This window comes from Tachyglossus aculeatus, chromosome 21, assembly GCF_015852505.1.
Source record: "Tachyglossus aculeatus isolate mTacAcu1 chromosome 21, mTacAcu1.pri, whole genome shotgun sequence".
NCBI classification, from domain to species: domain Eukaryota; kingdom Metazoa; phylum Chordata; class Mammalia; order Monotremata; family Tachyglossidae; genus Tachyglossus; species Tachyglossus aculeatus.
The window spans coordinates 56,284,951-56,304,580 of NC_052086.1; the positions used below are offsets into that span (position 1 = coordinate 56,284,951).

At 48.7% G+C, this 19,630-nt stretch overlaps 1 protein-coding gene across 1 annotated transcript in view; it reads right to left on the reverse strand.

Moving 5' to 3' along the window:
- Positions 1-15,715, reverse strand: part of NATD1 (N-acetyltransferase domain containing 1) — a 42,459-nt gene extending 26,744 nt beyond the window's left edge. The window contains 1 exon segment of the mRNA XM_038762794.1: positions 15,512-15,715. Within this exon segment, the coding sequence (XP_038618722.1) occupies positions 15,512-15,608 (97 nt within the window). The 5' untranslated portion in view covers positions 15,609-15,715.
- Between the last annotated feature and the right edge of the window lie 3,915 nt (positions 15,716-19,630).

The following is a 19,630-nucleotide window of genomic DNA, read 5'->3' on the forward strand; positions in this document are numbered from 1 at the left end:
CAATAAATACGATTGATTGATTGACTTTCCCAAAGTCACACTGGTGACCATTGGCGGAGCCAGGATTCAAACCCATGACCTCTGACTCCAAAGCCCGGGCTCTTTCAGAGGAGCCACGCTGCACATAAATAATCCCTTTTAACATTGCTGATAACTTTCTCTCTAAGCAGCACAAGGAAAGAACTGTTCAGAAGGCAAGGATGGCTGAGCTGTCTAAATTGGGTCCTAGGAAATCATTAGAAGCTGGAGCAGAGAGCAGCATTTTTGTTTTTAACTTTCCTTCTCAGATTGGCCCGGGGAGGCGTCAGTACCAAGTACCAGCTGAATTTTTATTGGCAATTTCTCTTCTCTGGTGGTTGAGACCTCTGGGCGGGCGATGAATGGCATTATTCCTGACCTAGAGGGGTAGAACACTAGGGAATTCTCATCTAAATTACATTTAAACAATTTCCTAACATGGAGACACAAGGGGGGCCCCCACGGTGCCTCGCTGCTTGCTCTGCACATGGAATCTGAGTCAATTTCAAATTGACTGGGCTCTCCCTATGAACGCGCTCCAGATGCTGCCTGGGAAACGTGCCCGTGGCCAGCGTGAAGGGGGTAACAATAAAGGGGGTAACAAAAAAGGCCCCAAAAAATCCACAGCCACCAATACAACACAAACCCCATGCCCACAGCGGGCAGGAAGTGAGCGGATGGTAAAATTGGGAGTTCTTTTGACTTTTACTATATTCCTAGAGCGCTGCTACCCGCCCCCAAGCCATTTCACCCACTGACAACAGCTAGGGTGGCATCTGAGACTGGGTGATCATCTCTGCCAGAGTCCCAGAGAAGGCTGTAAATCACACGGCCAGATTAGAGCTGGGTCTTTGTGTCTCTGGGGAGCCTTATGGTGTTTTCCCCAACTAAGTGATCAGAATGAGAAATGAGAACAAACACTGTGGCCACCGCTCCGCTCCCCACATCTTCTCCCGTGAGGGCTCAGCTTTCTCACCTCCAAATGCAAGTGGGCATCTGATCCACATATGCCCCCAAATGGCAGATGAGACCTGCGGCCTATTAAAACCCAGCAACTCCTCTTGGTCAGCTTATTCTGAACATGAATGCGATTATTATCAGCATTTTTAGGTCTAAGCAAGATCAAACATCCTGTTGTCATCATGGAACCCCTAGGGCCTGGACGGCCTTCTGGCCCGAGCCCCTGCTTATAAAACACAGACCATCCCAGACCTTTCTATTTTAGTTGAAATTAGAGTAAGACTAGAACAGTCAGGGTTTGGGAGGGTGAGATCACAAATCCTTAGCTTTGCTGGAGTAATAGTAGTATAGTAATAGTAATCGATTGTGTTGAGCGCTTACTGTGTGCCAAGCATTGTACTAAGCGCTTGGGAGAACACGATATCATCATCATCAATCGTATTTATTGAGTGCTTACTATGTGCAGAGCACTGTACTAAGCGCTTGGGAAGTACAAATTGGCAACATATAGAGACAGTCCCTACCCAACAGTGGGCTCACAGTCTAAAAGGGGGAGACAGAGAACAAAACCAAACATACTAACAAAATAAAATAGAATAGATATGTACAAATAAATTAAGTAAATAAATAAATAGAGTAAAAAAATTATGTACAAACATATATACATATATACAGGTGCTGTGGGGAAGGGAGGGAGGTAAGATGGGGGGATGGAGAGGGGGACGAGGGGGAGAGGAAGGAAGGGGCTCAGTCTGGGAAGGCCTCCTGGAGGAGGTGAGCTCTCAGCAGGGCCTTGAAGGGAGGAAGATAACTAGCTTGGCGGATGGGCAGAGGGAGGGCATTCCAGGCCTGGGGGATGACGTGGGCCGGGGGTCGATGGCGGGACAGGCGACAGGGACAGACACGATATAACAGAGCCGGTAGACACCCAGCGCTTAGAACAGTGCTTTGCACATAGTAAGCGCTTAATAAATACCATCATTATTATTCCCTGCCCACAGTGAGTTTACAGACTAGGGGACTTACAGTCTACAGTCTAGTAGACATGGAAGTTAATAACAATGGCATTTGTTAAGCACTTACTATGTATCGAGCACTGTTCTAAGCACTGGGGTAGATACAAGGTAATCAAGTTGGACTCAGTCCCTTTCCCACATAAAAATAATGATGGCATTTGTTAAGCTCTTACTATGTGCAAAGCACTGTTCTAAGCGCTGGGGAGATACAAGGTGATCACGTTGTCCCACGTGGGGCTCACAGTCTTCATCCCCATTTTACAGATTCATTCAATCGTATTTATTGAGCGCTTACTGTGTGCAGAGCACTGTACTAAGCGCTTGGGAAGTACAAGTTGGCAACATCTAGAGACCATCCCTACCCAACAGCGGGCTCACAGTCTAGAATCAATCAAATCGTATTTATTGAGCGCTTACTGTGTGCAGAGCACTGTACTAAGCGCTTGGGAAGTACAAGTTGGCAACATATAGAGACGGTCCCTACCCAACAGCGGGCTCACAGTCTAGAAGGGGGAGACAGACAACAAAACATATTAACAAAATAAAATGAATAGTAAATATGTACAGATGAGATAACAGGCTCAGAGAAGTTAATTGACCAGCCCAAGGTCACACGGCAGACAAGTGGCAGGGCCTGGATTAGAACCCATGTCCTCCGACTCCCAAGCCCAGGCTCTTGCCACCAGGCCATGCTCGGATAATGTGTTCTTAGTGGGTACAGCAGAGAAGAAGCCTAGAAGCCCTTGAGAGGACTCGGGGCAAAATAGGGACAGAAAGGGACTACTTTCTGAATTCCAGGATGGAAGCCTACAGGGCATCGGGAAAAGATGAGGCGACCGGAGGAGGCTGTTACCACCACCATCCCAACCCAGCTCCGCAGATCTTTTCTTCAGTATTTCAAAGGCCTGGACAAAGAGGCACCAGGGACAGCCAACCAAAGGCTTGTTTTGCAGGCGTAGTGAAGAGAAAAATCAATTTAGGGAGCCTGTCCACTCAGTCGTACCCCAATTGCAACTAAGCATCTCACGCAGCAACTTCTTCCCCCTCAATGCTAAACACTCCACTCTGCATCAGGTGGGATTTCTAGACTGCGAGCCCACTGTTGGGTAGGGACCGTCTCTATATGTTGCCAACTTGTACTTCCCAAGCGCTTAGGACAGTGCTCTGCACACAGTAAGTGCTCAATAAATACAACAATGAATGAATGAATCTTTCAGCGTGGCTTAGTGGAAAGCACACGGGCTTGGGAGACAGAGGACGTGGAGTCTAATTCCCGATCCACCACTTAATGATGATATTTATTAAGCGCTTACTATGTGCAAAGCAGTGTTCTAAGCGCTGGGGAGGTTACAAGGTGATCAGGTTGTCCCACGGGGGGCTCACAGTCTTCATCTCCATTTTCCAGATGAGGGAACTGAGGCCCAGAGAAGTGCCAAAGTCACCCAGCTGACAATTGGCGGAGCCGCGATTTGAACCTTCGACCTCTGACTCCAAAGCCCGGGCTCTTTCCACTGAGCCACACACTTGTCTGCTGTGTGACCTTGGGCAAGCCGCTTCACTTCTCTGGGCCTCGGTTCCCTCATCTGCAAAATGGGGATTAAGACTGGAAGTCCCACATGGGACAACCTGATTACCTAGAATAGTGCTCGGCACAACGGAAGCGCTTAACAAATAACACCATTATTATGATCCAATCTTTCTACCAGGTGGGAAGTTACTCTATCAAGGGCAGAGCTCAGCTGGGAAAACTAAAGCTTTAGGATCATAGTTCCTGGAGGGAAAATGAGGGCAGCCAAAAGCCTTCTCTGCTGGGACTACTTCAGGCCAATGTAGAGCTAGCCAGAACTCAATTGCCACCACCTGTTGGAGTTTAATCCAGTTCACAAACACCAGGCAAGGAAAAAAAAAGACATGAGAGGCTATTTTGGGCTGTCAACTGAGAAATTTTCCCCTCCCTTCTTCAGAGGCTGAACCTCTGGCCTTGGAACACTTGAAGGCTACCACTCTGCTAGTCCAGGAGCGGAAGGGGAACCGGCTCAGCTCGGGGTACTGACAACATCCATCGAGTCTTTTGCCCTAAAGTTGCTGAGGTGATGGACTTTGGGCAGGGTGAACGGAGAACCAACTGCCTGGTTCCCTGGACAATCCAGCCTAGGCCTGGTCACCGTCTGATTTGGAAAGATCCGCCCTTTCCTCTCCATCCATACCGCTACCCTGCTCATTCAAGCTCTCATCCTATCCCGTCTGGACTACTGCATCAGCCTTCTCTCTGATCTCCCATCCTCGTGTCTCTCCCCACTTCAATCCATACTTCATGCTGCTGCCCGGATTATCTTTGTCCAGAAACGCTCTGGGCATATTACTCCCCTCCTCAAAAATCTCCAGTGGCTACCAATCAGTCTGCGCATCAGGCAGAGACTCCTCACCCTGGGCTTCAAGGCTGTCCATCACCTCGCCCCCTCCTACCTCACCTCCCTTCTCTCCTTCTCCAGCCCAGCCCGCACCCTCTGCTCCTCCGCCGCTAATCTCCTCACCGTACCTCGTTCTCGCCTGTCCCGCCATCGACCCCCGGCCCACGTCATCCCCCGGGGCTGGAATGCCCTCCCTCTGCCCATCCGCCAAGCTCGCTCTCTTCCTCCCTTCAAGGCCCTACTGAGAGCTCACCTCCTCCAGGAGGCCTTCCCAGACTGAGCCCCTTCCTTCCTCTCCCCCTCGTCCCCCTCTCCATCCCCCCCACCTTACCTCCTTCCCTTCCCCACAGCACCTGTATATATGTATATATGTTTGTACATATTTATTACTCTATTGATTTATTTTAGTTGTATATATCTATTCTATTTTATTTTGTAGTATGTTTGGTTTTGTCGCCCCCTTTTAGACTGTGAGCCCACTGTTGGGTAGGGACTGGCTCTATATGTTGCCAATTTGTACTTCCCAAGCGCTTAGTACAGTGCTCTGCACACAGTAAGCACTCAATAAATACGACTGATGATGATGATGACCGGCTAAGAAAACTTCAGCGGGGCCACAGAGGACGAAGCAGTACGGCCTAGTGGATAGAGCACGGTCCCGGGAACCAGAAGGACATGGCCTCGAATCCCGGCTCTGCTGCTTGTCAGCTGTGTGACCTTCGGCAGGTCACTTCACTTCTTTGGGCCTGTTACCCCATCTGTAAAATGGGGATTAATGCTGGGAGCCCCTTGTGGAACATGGACCGTATCCGACCTGATTAGCTTGTATCCACTCCAGTGCTTACAGCAGTGCGTGGCACATAAGTGCTTAGCAAATACCACCATCATCATGAACCCTGAAGATGTAACTTTTATTCATTCATTCATTTAATCGTATCCTCCCCCCCGCCTTACCTCCTTCCCATCCCCACAGCACCTGTATATATGTATATATGTTTGTACATATTTATTACTCTATTTATTGATTTTACTTGTACATATCTATTCTATTTATTTTATTTTGTTAATATGATTGGTTTTGTTCTCTGTCTCCCCCTTCTAGACTGTGAGCCCACTGTTGGGCAGGGACTGTCTCTATATGTTGCCAACTTGTACTTCCCAAGCACTTAGTACAGTGCTCTGCACACAGTAAGTGCTCAATAAATACAATTGATTGACTGAGCGCTTACTGTGTGCAGAGCACTGTACTAAGCGCTTGGGAAGTACAAGTTGGCAACATACTTGTTGTAACTTCCTCTACTTCCTCTCCTCTACTCCTTGAGATCCTCCTTCATGATCAGATTCTTGAGGTGCTTGGCTTCAAGGCCGTCCATCACCTCGCCCCCTCCTACCTCACCTCCCTTCTGTCCTTCTCCAGCGCAGCCCGCACCCTCCGCTCCTCTGCCACTCACCTCCTCACTGGGCCTCGTTCTCGCCCATCCCACCGTCGACCCCCGGCCCACGTCCTCCCCCTGGCCCAGAATGCCCACCCTCCACGCATCCGCCAAGCTAGCTCTCTTCCTCCCTTCAAAATCCTGAGAGCTCACCTCCTCCAAGAGACCTTCCCAGACTGAACCACCTTTTTCCTCTCCTTCTCCCCATCCCCCCGCCCCTACCTCCTTCCCCTCCCCACAGCACCTTTATATGTTTGTACAGATTTATTATTCTATTTATTTTACTAGTACATATTTACTATTCTATTTTGTCAATGACGTGCATTTAGCTTTAATTCTATTTATTCTGACGACTTTCATTCATTCAATCGTATTTATTGAGCGCTTACTGTGTGCAGAGCACTGGACTAAGCACTTGGGAAGTCCAAGTTGGCAACATATAGAGACGGTCCCTACCCAACAGCGGGCTCACAGTCTAGAAGGGACTTGCCACCTGTCCGCCTATTTTGCTTTGTTGTCTGTCTCCCCCTTCTAGACTGTGAGCCCGCCGTTGGGTCGGGACCGGCTCTATATGTCACCAACTTGTACTTCCCAAGCGCTTAGTACGGTGCTCTGCACACAGTAAGCGCTCAATAAATATGACTGAATGAATATAGGGGAGACTTAAATAGCATAACTTAGTTCTTAGTTGCCTTCCCCAGGCTCTGTAGCAGAGAAGTGAATCCCAGGCTGCTTTCACTATGGAGCCAACACTGATCCTGCCTCCGCCACTCTCCTATCCTTTTTTGTACATCATCATCATCATCATCAATCGTATTTATTGAGCGCTTACTACGTGCAGAGCACTGTACTAAGCGCTTGGGAAGTACAAATTGGCAACATATAGAAACAGTCCCTACCCAACAGTGGGCTCACAGTCTAAAAGGGGGAGACCCTCCATCCAAGAGGGCACAGAGCACCACGCATACAGCCTCCGTGATTTCCTCTCTACCTTGCTTCGAACCACAGTCAGAGTTGAGCTCGGTGGTGCAGAAGGGCTCCGAGCCTCTTCATCATCTCCACGGTGTAGAGAGGGGCATCTTAGATGCCGTGTCATCTGGGGTGAGCCCTGCTGAGCGGAGAGGAGGCTCCAAGCTGCTTCAACTGTGGAGTGAACGCTGCCCCACCACTTCCCCGTCCCCTCATTAGTCCCAAGGCCCGGCTACAGTTTCAGACTGGCTCCAGCAGCCAACTACCGCCAGCCTCACCCCGATGCCAAGGTGCCACGGTTCACCTCCTAACCCTTGCCTCGACACATAGCCTGCAGCTCTCCTGAAGTCGCTGCCTCAACAGGTTGCCTCTAACCTATACCCCCTTCGTGGTTTGGGATTCACCCAATCGTATTAAGTGCTTCCTGTGTGCAGAGCACTGTACTAAGCGCTTGGGAAAGTACAATACAACAATGAACAAGGGACGCCCTCTGCCCACAACGAGCTCACAGTCTACAGGGGGAGGAGACAGACGTCAATATAAATAAATAAAATTACAGATATATACATAAGTGCGGTGGGGCTGGTGAGGGGGTGGGGAAGAGCAAAGCAAGCAAGTCAGGGCGATGCAGAAGGGAGTGGGAGATGAGGAAAAGTGGGGATTAATCTGGGAAGGCCTCTTGGAGGACATGGGCCTTCAATAAGCCTTTGAAGAGGGGGATGGTGAGGGGGTGGGGAAGAGCAAAGGAAGCAAGTCAGGGCGATGCAGAAGGGAGTGGGAGATGAGGAAAAGTGGGGTTTTGTCTGGGAAGGCCTCTTGGAGGAGATGGGCCTTCAATAAGCCTTTGAAGAGGGGGAGAGGATTCATTTATTCATTCAATCGTATTTATTGAGTGCTTACTGTGTGCAGAGCACTATACTAAGCACTTGAAAAGTACAACTTGGCAACATATAGAGACGGTCCCTACCCAACAGTGGGCTCACAGTCTAGAAGGGGAAGACAAAGAACAAAACAAAACATATTAACAGAATAAAATAGAATAAATATGTACAAGTAAAATAAATCAATAGAGTAATAAATACGTACAAACATATATACATATATACAGGTGCTGTGGGGAAGGGAAGGAGGTAAGGCAGGGGGATGGGGAGAGGGGGACGAGGGGGAGAGGAAGGAGGGGGCTCAGTCTGGGAAGGCCTCCTGGAGGAGGTGAGCTCTCAGTAGGGCCTTGAAGGGAGGAAGAGAGCTAGCTTGGCGGATGGGCAGAGGGAGGGCATTCCAGGCCCGGGGGAGGATGTGGGCCGGGGGTCGACGGTGGGACGGGCGAGAACGAGGCCCAGTGAGGAGGTTAGCGGCAGAGGAGCGGAGGGTGCGGGCTGGGCTGGAGAAGGACAGAAGGGAGGTGAGGTAGGAGGGGGCCAGGGGATGGACAGCCTGGAAGCCAAAGGTGAGGAGTTTCTGCCTGATGCGTAGGTTGATTGGTAGCCACTGGAGATTTTTGAGGAGGGGAGTAACATGCCCAGATTGACACTAGCTCCATGCTTCTCCAACACCTCGAAATTTTGAGGGTGTCCCCTCCCCAACCCTTCGCCTCTGGGCTGAACTGTACTTTCCAAGCGCTTAATACAGTGCCCTGCACACAGTAAGTGCTCAATAAAAACGATTGAATGAATGAATGGACTACTTGACTCCAAGACGGCGAATAGGGCCACGGAGGCGGCGGTCGGCAAGAATGTTGGCGGAGGGGCAGAGAGTGATGAACAGGTACCACTGGAGAGCGAGAGATGCCCCATTCCTGCTTAACCACCAGTAAGAAGCCACAGAATCCTACTGGTCTAACGGGGGCTAAGGATGGTTCTCTCCAACGGGTTGATCTTGGGGAGGGCCAAAGGGAGCCGACTGTCAGTTGGGGGTTTGTTTGGACGGATGCTGCCCACGCTCAGTACCTGGACCGTGCCGAGACTTCCCGAGGAGTGGGATTAAAGGTGCCAGGCTTGGAGTGAGTTTTTTCCATCTTCTCTATGCTCTACTTCTTGGGGAGTGATAGCACTTAGAGCCTTTGACTGATGCTTTTATTACTCTTTTATTTGTACATATTTACTCTATTTTATTTTGTTAATATGTTTTGTTTTGTTGTCTGTCTCCCCCTTCTAGACTGTGAGCTCACTGTTGGGTAGGGACCGTCTCTATATGTTGCCAACTTGTACTTCCCAAGCGCTTAGTACAGTGCTCTGCACACAGTAAGTGCTCAAAAAATACGACTGAATGAATGAATGCTTTTAAGCTACTGCTTCATTGTACGGATTTGAGAAGCAACATAGCCTGGAAGTCAGAAGGACCTGGATTCTAATTCCAGATCTGCCACATTCATTCATTCAATCACATTTATTGAGTGCTTACTGTGTGCAGACCACTGTACTAAGCGCTTGGGAAGTCCAAGTTGGCAACATCTAGAGACGGTCCCTACCCAACAGTGGGCTCACAGTCTAGAATGGGGAGACAGAGAACAAAACAAAACGTGAACAGGTGTCAAGTCATCAGAATAAAGTCTGCTGTGTGACCTTGGGCAAGTTGCTTAATTCCTCTTTGCCAGTTACCTCCTCCTAGACTGTGAGCCCGTTGTTGGGTAGGGACCATCTCTATACGTTGCCAACTTGTACTTCCCAAGCACTTAGTACAGTGCTCTGCACACAGTAAGCGCTCAATAAATACTACTGAATGAATGAAAGTCATCAGAATAAAGTCTGCTGTGTGACCTTGGGCAAGTTGCTTAATTCCTCTGTGCCAGTTACCTCCTTCTAGACTGTGAGCCCGTTGTTGCGTAGGGACCGTCTCTATATGTTGCCAACTTGTACTTCCCAAGTGCTTAGTACAGTGCTCTGCACACAGTAAGCACTCAATAAATACGATTGAATGAATGTAAAATGAGGATAGACTGTGAACCCTATGTGTGAACGAGGACTGTGTCCAACCTGATTAGCTTGTATTTATCCCACTGCTAACATGGTGTCTGTCATATAATAAACGCTTAAATACCACAATTAAAAAAAAGGACTTGGGCTAATCATTTTATCTTTCTGGTTTTCAGTTTCTCCAACTGTAAAGTGGGTCCATTCCTAACAATAAGTAATTTTTTTTAAGTACTTTCAATTCCTTTCTGTAAGCTCTATGAGGAAAGATTACACTAAAAAGTGCTTAAAGAGTATTTTAAATGCTCTGCAGGGCCATTAAGCCTTACACTATTCATATTTATTATTCAGAGGACGTTGATCAGCCGTCTGTCACCTCCACAGAACTCAGGAGAAATGGGCATGAGGGGTTGAGGTAACCTAAAAAGATTTCCCGTCACAGTTTTCAAACCCTGAATTGGGATGGGAGCAATTATATCCCTTCTGAGGAGGCCTTTAAGGAGAGTATTTTTATTTGCCTGGCATGTTTTCGGTCCTGCCCCCAGACAGGGGGGATAAACACAGTGACCTCCCCAAATCCCTTCCAGGGCCTGGTCCCACCGGATATCTGAGCAGGTTTGGGTTTTTCTTTTTTTTACATATATAACTGCCTGAAATCCCCTCTAGACCGTAAGCTCCTTGTGAGCGGGAACACGTGCACCAACTCTGTTTTATTGTACCCTCAATCAATCAATCGTATTTATTGAGCGCTTACTGTGTGCAGAGCACTGTACTAAGCGCTTGGGAAGTACAAGCTGGCAACATATAGAGACAGTCCCTACCCAACAGCGGGCTCAGAGTCTAAAAGGGGGAGACAGAGAACAAAACCAAACATACTAACAAAATAAAATAGAATAGATATGTACAAGCAAAATAAATAAATAAATAAATACCCTCCCAAGGGCTTAGTACAGTGGTCTACAGCAGTCAGTGTTGGGGAAGAAGCATCATCAGATGACAACTGGATCAGGCATACTGACATCAAAACTTCCTCTTTCTATCCTGCCAAACTGACTGGGCAGTTTTCCCCCCAGCACAAGCAAACCCTTGAAAAGAACCTGCCCAGAAAGGGTAAATAAACCAAGTGAGGTCCCATCTAGGTCCTGAACATAAAGGATGATCGATCGCACGCCGGCATTTTCTTCTAGCAGCTATGCCCCTTTTCTAGCAAAGTGGCCACGTCCAGGGAAAAGCCAGGTCCCTGGACATTGAGAACTAAAGGTGGCATAGCCACATTCTATTTATTTTATTTTGTTAGTATGTTTGGTTTTGTTCTCTGTCTCCCCCTTTTAGTCTGTGAGCCCACTGTTGGGTAGGGACTGTCTCTATATGTTGCCAATTTGTACTTCCCAAGCGCTTAGTACAGTGCTCTGCACTTAGTAAGCGCTCAATAAATATGATTGATGATGATGATGATAGCCAGGCCCTGCTTTCTGAGCCCAAGACGCTGATTTAAAAGATGGGCTCCACTGTTCCCCAAGGGGAGGGCAAGACTGGAGGTGATGGCTAGAGTTTACAAAAGAAGAGATTGACAAACTCAAGATTTCCGTTCTATTAAGTAGGTGAGGAAACTATCCCAAGAGATGTGAAAGAGGAAAAAAAGTGACTCTGGTAAGAGTTCTCCACCGAGGAGAGAATCCTAGGATGCCTTAATAATAATAATGACGGCATTTATTGAGTGCTTACTATGTGCAAAGCACTGTTCTAAGCAATGGACCCCTCCATTTACAGCAAGAGCCTCTGTGAATAAAACCCACTGCGCACATCCTGTAAACCAGCGCTTAGTTCAGTGCCCGGCACACGGTGAGTGCTGAAGAAATAACACTAAAGAACAAAGAAAATAAACCAATCTGACCCTAATTTGGAGAATTAACAAAAGTTGGTTAGTGTCATAATTCAGCTACGTATTTTATAAAACAAACACAAATTCAGACCACCCCTTTGGGTGGGTTCTACTTCTCCCCCCACCTCCCCAAGGGAGCAGAGATGGCCCAGCCACAGGGGAGGACCAGTAAGGAGGCAGAAGAAACTGTAGCCACCCTCCCATAACTCCACTCCTCTTTACTTCAGGTAAAGAGGAGGTTTGGCATTCAATTATTCAGCTGTATTTGAGAACTTACTGTGTACTAAGCACCCAGGAGAGACCGATATAACAATAAACAGACACATCCCCTGCCCACAACAAGCTTACAGTCTGGTGCCCTGCAGAGGTAGGCACTAGGAAGCATTGATCCACACAGAGAATCCTAGGTTATGGGATGATGACAATCAGTGGTATTTATTGAGCTCTTTACTGTGTGCACAGCACTGTACTAAGCGCTTGGGAAAGCACAATGCCACAGAGCTGTCTTGATGGCATTATGGTGGAAACCTATCAGCCTCCCTCTGTCAAAGAACACGCACGTGTTGGAGGCAGAGTTAGTCTCATTCTTTCCTTTAAAATGTAAGTTCCTAGAGGGCAGAGGTGATGACGCCCTATTCCAGAACTACTATGGCAAATACTAAATCACACAATCCACACCCCATGAGCTTGGGCTAAGGCCTCACCACCTCCAGCTAGAAGGCTGGTTTTTAATCTTTTACGTGTCTACTTTAAATTACTCTCTCAACAAACCCTCATTTATCTTCCAGGATTTGTTCTGTTTCCACCCAAGATTGATTCAAGTAATTAGTGGTAGGTGGGGGGGGAGAAAGGGTCAGGAGAAAAATTTAGAAATATCAACAAGAGCCAGACTGACTGACTGAAGCAGTCCGGGGGGATATTAATTTAAAAACAAAAAGTTTCCACCACCTCCCCGCTCTACAGCAGGACTACGGCTAGGCACTGAAAAGGAGAAACATCATCATCGCTGCGCTTTCAGAACCGATAATTAGAATTCTTGCTGAAAGCAAGAGACTTTTCGCACAGCAAGCGGTATGGCTTTGTTTCAGGGGGGCCGGAGAGTAGTTCCTGGTAGGGCTTGGGGATTTAAAAGAGGACCTTTCAAAGACAAAATGCCCTTGCTTCCGAGTTCTCAAAAAAAAAAAAAACCAATTTGGGCAGCAGGATAAAAAGGTTTGCAGAAAACCGGGCTTACTTCCTACTAGGGTCTAAGACTGACTGTTTTACACTCAGGGTGTGACTCTCTACACAACGCAAATTAACTTTCTTACAGTTTTCACAGGGGATAGGGTGGGGCTACATGCAATGAGAGTGTTTTTTTTTTCTTTTTACGGAAAGCAGACACAACTGATGTTTTCTGGGCTTTGTAAAAATGAATTAGTTCAGCATTTCCGTTAGTCTTTCCGGGACCCACCTCCCTCAAAGGTAGCCTTGGGGTGGAACCGTTCCTACACTGTGTTCTTCACTGCGCTCTTCGAAAGCAGGTCATCTGAGGCTCATCTGCCAAAGCGACTGCTCACGAGAGTTGCGCCCCAAAATGCAAGTCCCTCGTCACTATACTATACTATATATAGTTGTACAGCTTTATACCTCTATTTTCCTTGTACATACTATTTATTTTCCCTCCCCACAGCGCTTGTATATATATTTGTCCAGCTTTATTACTCTATTTTACTTGTACCTACTTATACTATTTATTTTGTTACTGATGGGCATATAGCTTTAATTCTATTTGTTCTGACGATTTTGACACCCGTCTACATGTTTTGTTGTCTGTCTCCCCCTTCTAGACTGTGAGCCCGCTGTTGGGTAGGGACTGTCTCTATGTGTTGCCGCCTCGTACTTCCCAAGCGTTTAGTACAGTGCTCTGCACATAGTAAGCGCTCAGTACGATTGAATGAATGAATGAAATTAGTCAACGCTCATGAAACGCTTCGATTGACCCAGACACAACGTGTTGTGGATGTTATTTCCCGACACGGAGTAAACTGTAGAAATTCAACTCTTTCCACGGGGAAGTCCATGCACTAGGATTGAAGCGCGCATGGAATTTAACCTCCACCTTACAAATCCCCTTGCACGGTTCAAGCCCAGCAAGCTACCAAAGATCAGAAAGCACCCGGCGAGTCAGATCAAGACCGGTCACGACTTGAGTTGCAGGTTTTTTCTTCCTCGCTCCTTGCACTGGGACTTTGTTCCCCGATCCTTTCTTTCGGTCGTTCAAAATCAAAACCTGTAGGCAAGGGAGTTCAGAACGAGGACTGCGTCGACCTCCTCGGCCTGTTTACGAAGACAGGTGTCTGTCTACCCACAGACTAGAGCAGACAGAAAGAACAGCAGAGAAAAGGACCCTCTCGGCCCCTGGGGGATGGTGACCAGGTTATTTTCAGAGAAGCAGCGTGGCTCAGAGGAAAGAGGCCGGGTTTGGGAGTCAGAGGTCATGGGTTCTAATCCCGGCTCTGCCACTTGTCAGCTGTGGGACTCTGGGCAAGTCACTTCACTTCTCTGGGCCTCAGTTCCCTCACCTGGGAAATGGGGATGAAGGCCGTAAGCCCCACGTGGGACAATCTGATTACTTTGTATCTATGCCAGCGTGCTTATCAAGTACCATTATTACCAGCTGGGTGACTTTGGACAAGTCACTTCTCTGGGCCTCAGTTCCCTCATCTGGAAAATGGGGATGAAGGCTGTGAGCCCCGCGTGGGACAATCTGATCACCTTGTATCTAGGCCAGCGTGCTTATCAAGTACCAAGTACCATTATTACTATTACCAGTGGGGTGACTTTGGACAAGTCACTTCACTTCTCTGGGCCTTAGTTCCCTCATCTGGAAAATGGGGATGAAGATTGTGAGCCCCACGTGGGACAATCTGATCACTTTGTATCTATCCCAGTGCACTTATCAAATACCATTATTATTATTCCCAGCTGGGTGACTTTGGGCAAGTCACTTCACTTCTCCGGGCTTCAGTTCCCTCATCTGGAAAATGGGGATGAAGACTGTGAGCCCCACGTGGGGCAATCTGATCACCTTGTATCTAACCCAGCGCGCTTATCAAATACCGTTATTATTATTCCCAGCTGGGTGACTTTGGGCAAGTCACTTCACTTCTCCGGGCTTCAGTTCCCTCATCTGGAAAATGGGGTTGAAGACTGTGAGCCCCACGTGGGACAACCTGATTACCCTGGATCCCCCCAGTGCTTAAAACAGCGCTTGGCACAGTAAGTGCTTACCAAATTTATTCAATTGTATTTACTGCACACAGTAAGCGCTCAATAAATACAACTGAATAAATTTGGTAAGCGCTTACTGTGTGCCAAGCCCTGGGGAAGTACAATTCGGCAACAAATAGAGACTACCCCTGCCCACAAACGCCATCGTCATCTGTTGGGTAGGGACCGTCATCTCTATGTTGCCAACTTGGACTTCCCAAGCGCTCAGTACAGCGCTGTGCACACGGTAAGCGCTCAATCAAGACGATTGAATGGATGATTGTTATTTGGGTTGAGGGTTTTTGGAGGTTATTCGAGGCAAGGGCCTCCGCTGCCCACCAACACCACCCCCAATTTTATTTTAATCCGGTTGCCCCGTTGGCCCTGATTCCCTCGCATAACGGGTGTGAAGGGCGTCGCCAAAATAACAGAAAGAAGGAACTGTGTCGGTTCTAAGAAAAAAACCACAATATCCGTCCCTGTTTTAACTAGAGGGCACTCTTGGCAAGAGCACGCCGGGCCCTCGCTCTCCTTGCAAACAAAAGATAGAGGAAGAGTGGGAGGAGGAGGAGCAGGAGGAGGACAGGGGGACGAGGGAAGGAGAGCCAGGGGAGAACCCCCCCCAAAGTGGGGTTTCGGTGGGGGGCGGCCAGTCCGTTACCGTTCAGCCTGACTGTGAACTGCCTCCGTTTCCGATCGTGCTCCACATGGATGGGGCAGTTCTGCTCCAGGATGTTGAGCTGAGCCGAATGGGCCATGGCCCTGGCTTGGCCTTTTCGATGGCTGGACGGACGGCTGGCTGGCTGGCTGTTGGGGTGGGGGGAAAGTGTCCGTGTCGGGGCCCGGGGGCGCTGGGGGTTCTCCGGGGCGCGTTGGTGGCGGGTGTCCCGTGGGGTGCGGGCTGCCGGGCGGGCTGGGCCCCCCTCCTCCCCCCCCACGGGGTGGGCCACAGGGTCGGCGACAGTGTGGGCGCTGAGCAGGAGGCAGGAAATCAGCTGGGAGGTCACGTGGGACCCCGCTTGGGTTGCAGGCAGGCCCAGGCACTCTTAAAGACACAGCACACCTGACCCTCTCCCTCTCTTTCCCCCCTTCCCTCTGCCCCCTCGCCCCCTTCCCTCTCCTCCCTCTCCCCTTCCCTCTCTCTCTCTCTCTCCTCCCTCTCCCCTTCCCTCTCTCTCTCTCTCCTCCCTCTCCCCTTCCCTCTCTCTCTCTCTCTCTCACCTCCCTCTCCCCTTCCCTCTCTCTCTCCCTCCTCCCTCTCCCCTTCCCTCTCCCTCTCTCCTCCCTCTCCCCCTTCCCTCTCTCTCTCTCCTCCCTCTCCCCCTTCCTTCTCTCTCTCCCCCTTCCCTCTCCCTCCTCCCTCTCCCTCTCCCCCTTCCCTCTCCCTCCTCCCTCTCCCTCTCCCCCTTCCCTCTCTCTTTCCTCCCTCTCCCCCTTCCCTCTCTCTTTCCTCCCTCTCCCCCTTCCCTCTCTGTCCTCTCTCTCCCTTCCCTTTCTGTCCTCTCCCTTCCCTCTCCCTCTTCTCCCTCTTTTCCCTTCCCTCTCTGTCATCTCTCTCCCTTCCCTCTCTCTCTTCTCCCTCTTTTCCCTTCCCTCTCTCTTCTCCCTCTCCCCTTCCCTCTCTCTTCTCCCTCTCCTCCTCCCCCTTCCCTCTCTCTTCTCCCTCTTTTCCCCTCTCTCTCCCCCTTCCCTCTCTCCTCCCTCTTCCCCCTCTCTCTCCCCTTTCTACTCCCACTCCCTCTGCCCCCCTTCCCCCTCCCTCTCTCCTTCCTCCCCCTCTCCTCCCCCCCATTCCCCCATCTCTCTCATTCATTCATTCAATCGTATTTATTGAGCGCTTACTGTGTGCAGAGCACTGTACTAAACGGTTGGGAAGTACAAGTTGGCAACACATAGAGACGGTCCCTACCCAACAGCGGGCTCACAGTCTAGAAGGGGGAGACAGACAACAAAACATGTTAACAAAATAAAATTAATAGAATAGTAAATGTACAAGTAAAATAAGTAGAGTAATAAATCTGTACAAACATATATACGGGTGCTGTGGGGAGGGGAAGGAGGTAGGGCGGGGGGGATGGGGAGGAGGGGGAGAGGAAGGAGGGGGCTCTCTCCTCCTTCCCCCTCTCTCCCCCTCTCTTCCCCCTCTCCCCCATCATTCATTCAATCGTATTTATTGAACGCTTTCTGTGTGCAGAACTAAGCACTTGGGAAGTCCAAGTTGGCGACATCTAGAGACGGTCCCTACCCAACAGCGGGTTCACAGTCTAGAAGGGGGAGACAGACAACAAAACAAAACATATTAACAAAATAAAATAAATATGTACAAGTAAAATAGAGTAATAAATATGTACAAACATATACATCTATACAGGTGCTGTGAGGAGGGGAAGGAGGTAAGGTGGGGGGATGGGGAGGGGGGTGGGAGCCTTCTCTCTCTCCCCCTCTCTCTCCCCCCTCCTCCCTCTTTCCCTCTCTCTCTCCTCCCTCTTTCCCCCTTTTTCCCCCTTCCCCTTCTCTTTCTCTTCCCCCTTCCCCCCTCTCCCCCTCTCTCCCCCCTCCCTGTCTTCCCCCTTTCTCTCCCCAGTCTTTCTCTCCCCACCTCCTTCTCCCCTTCTCTCCCTCCCTTCCCCTCCTCCCCCTTTTCCTCTCTCTCCCCCCTTCTAATAATAATAATGACGACACTTATTAAGCACTTACCATATGCCAAGCACTGTTCTAAGCACTGAGGAGGTTACAAGGTGATCAGGTTGTCCCACATGGGGCTCACAGTCTTAATCCCCATTTTACAGATGAGGGAACTGAGGCGCAGAGAAGTAAAGTGACTTGCCCAAAGTCACACAGCTGAGAATGGGCAGAGCCGGGATTTGAACCCATGACCTCTGACTCCAAAGCCCGGGCTCTTTCCACTGAGCCACACTGCTTCTCTCCCCCTCTCTTCCTGCCCTCCCTTAATAATAATAATAATGGCATTTATTAAGCGCTTACTATGTGCAAAGCACTGTTCAAAGATCGGTTGTTCTCCCCCCTGCCCCCTTTTTGTTGCTATTCTTCTTTTAGGGCCCCATGGTGCTTATTAATTTCCCCATTGATGATAAGATTCATTTTAATTTGGGGACCTCCCCACCCCCCAAAAAAAGGCCAGGTTTCCTCCTCTAGGGAACAACTCTTTCTGCCCAGTAAGCCCTCGTTTATCCATGAGTGAGGCTTTTCCACAGTTCTAGAACCGTGGAAATAACAATCATGGTATTTGTTAAGCGTTTCCTTTGTGCCAGGCCCCGTTCTAAACCTTGGATTGGACACAAGATAACTGGGTTGGGCACAGGTCCTGACCCACAAGGGGCTCACAGTCCCCATTTTACAGATGAGGTAACTGAGGCCTAGAGAAGTGAAGTGACTTGTCCAAGCTCACACAGCAGGCGAGTGGCAGAGCAGGGATTAGAACCAATTAGCTCCCAGGCCTTTGCTCTATCCACTATGCCATATTGCTTCTCAATTCCAAATTCCAGATGGTTCCATTATGGAAAATACATCATCCAGCCCGTTCAAAGATTCTTTTACTGTGGGGAGATTTTTAGGCGGAGAGGACGACAGCTCCGGGCTACTTAAACTGGATATTTGTTACCCGGCCAAACCTGCCCCAGGAAGTAATTCTGCATTTTTGATGGATGGAAAAAGGCTCAAGAGTTACACGGTGCCCCGTGATGTAACCAGATTTCCATACTCTTAATCAGCACGCTCCTGCCATGACCTTAGGAGAACGGAATGCAACGTGCTTGTTTTCCATAGTCTATGTCATTCCAAAACAAAAACAACTGCTAATAAGAGGAAGAGTCTCCAAATGGCTAGAGCATCGATCGGGAGTCAAGAGGATTTGATTTCGTTCTCGCCACCCCTTGCCGTGTGACGTAGCAAGTTTTCAACGAGGGGACTGCTAATATATCCTGCTGCTGTTTGAACATGACACAAGTGATGGGTTTTGTTGAATGGTATTTAAGTGCCTCAGTTACCTCATCTGTAAAATGGGGATTGAGACTGTGAGCCCAGTGTGAGACAGGAACCGTGTCCAACCCAATTCTCTTGTATCTGCCCCAGCGCTTACTACAGTGCCTGGCACATAGTAAGTGCTTAACGGATACCACAATTATTATTGTCGGTGAAAGTGCGGATGGGCAGTGGAAGGGCCCAGGGAGCAAAGGTGTTGAAGCGAAAGAGCCAGGGCCGTTCTCAAACTGTAGGATTAATATCTGAATATTATATGTATTATATGTATTATATGTATGATATGTATGATATTATATGATATTATATGTATCTCTTCCTCCCTTCAAGGCCCTGCTGAGAGCTCACCTCCTCCAGGAGGCCTTCCCAGACTGAGCCCCTTCCCTCCTCTCCCCCTCGTCCCCCTCTCCATCACCCCATCTTACCTCCTTCCCTTCCCCACAGCACCTGTATATATGTATATATGGTTGTACATATTTATTACTCTATTTATTTATTTATTTATTTATCTTGTACATTTCTATCCTATTTATTTTATCTTGTTGGTATGTTTGGTTCTGTTCTCTGTCTCCCCCTTTTAGACTGTGAGCCCACTGTTGGGTAGGGACTGTCTCTATGTGTTGCCAATTTGTACTTCCCAAGCGCTTAGTACAGTGCTCTGCACGTAGTAAGCGCTCAATAAATACGATTGATTGATTGATTGATTGATATGTATATATGCTTGTTCGTATTTATTACTCTATTTATTTTACTTGTACATGTCTATTCTATTTTATTTTGT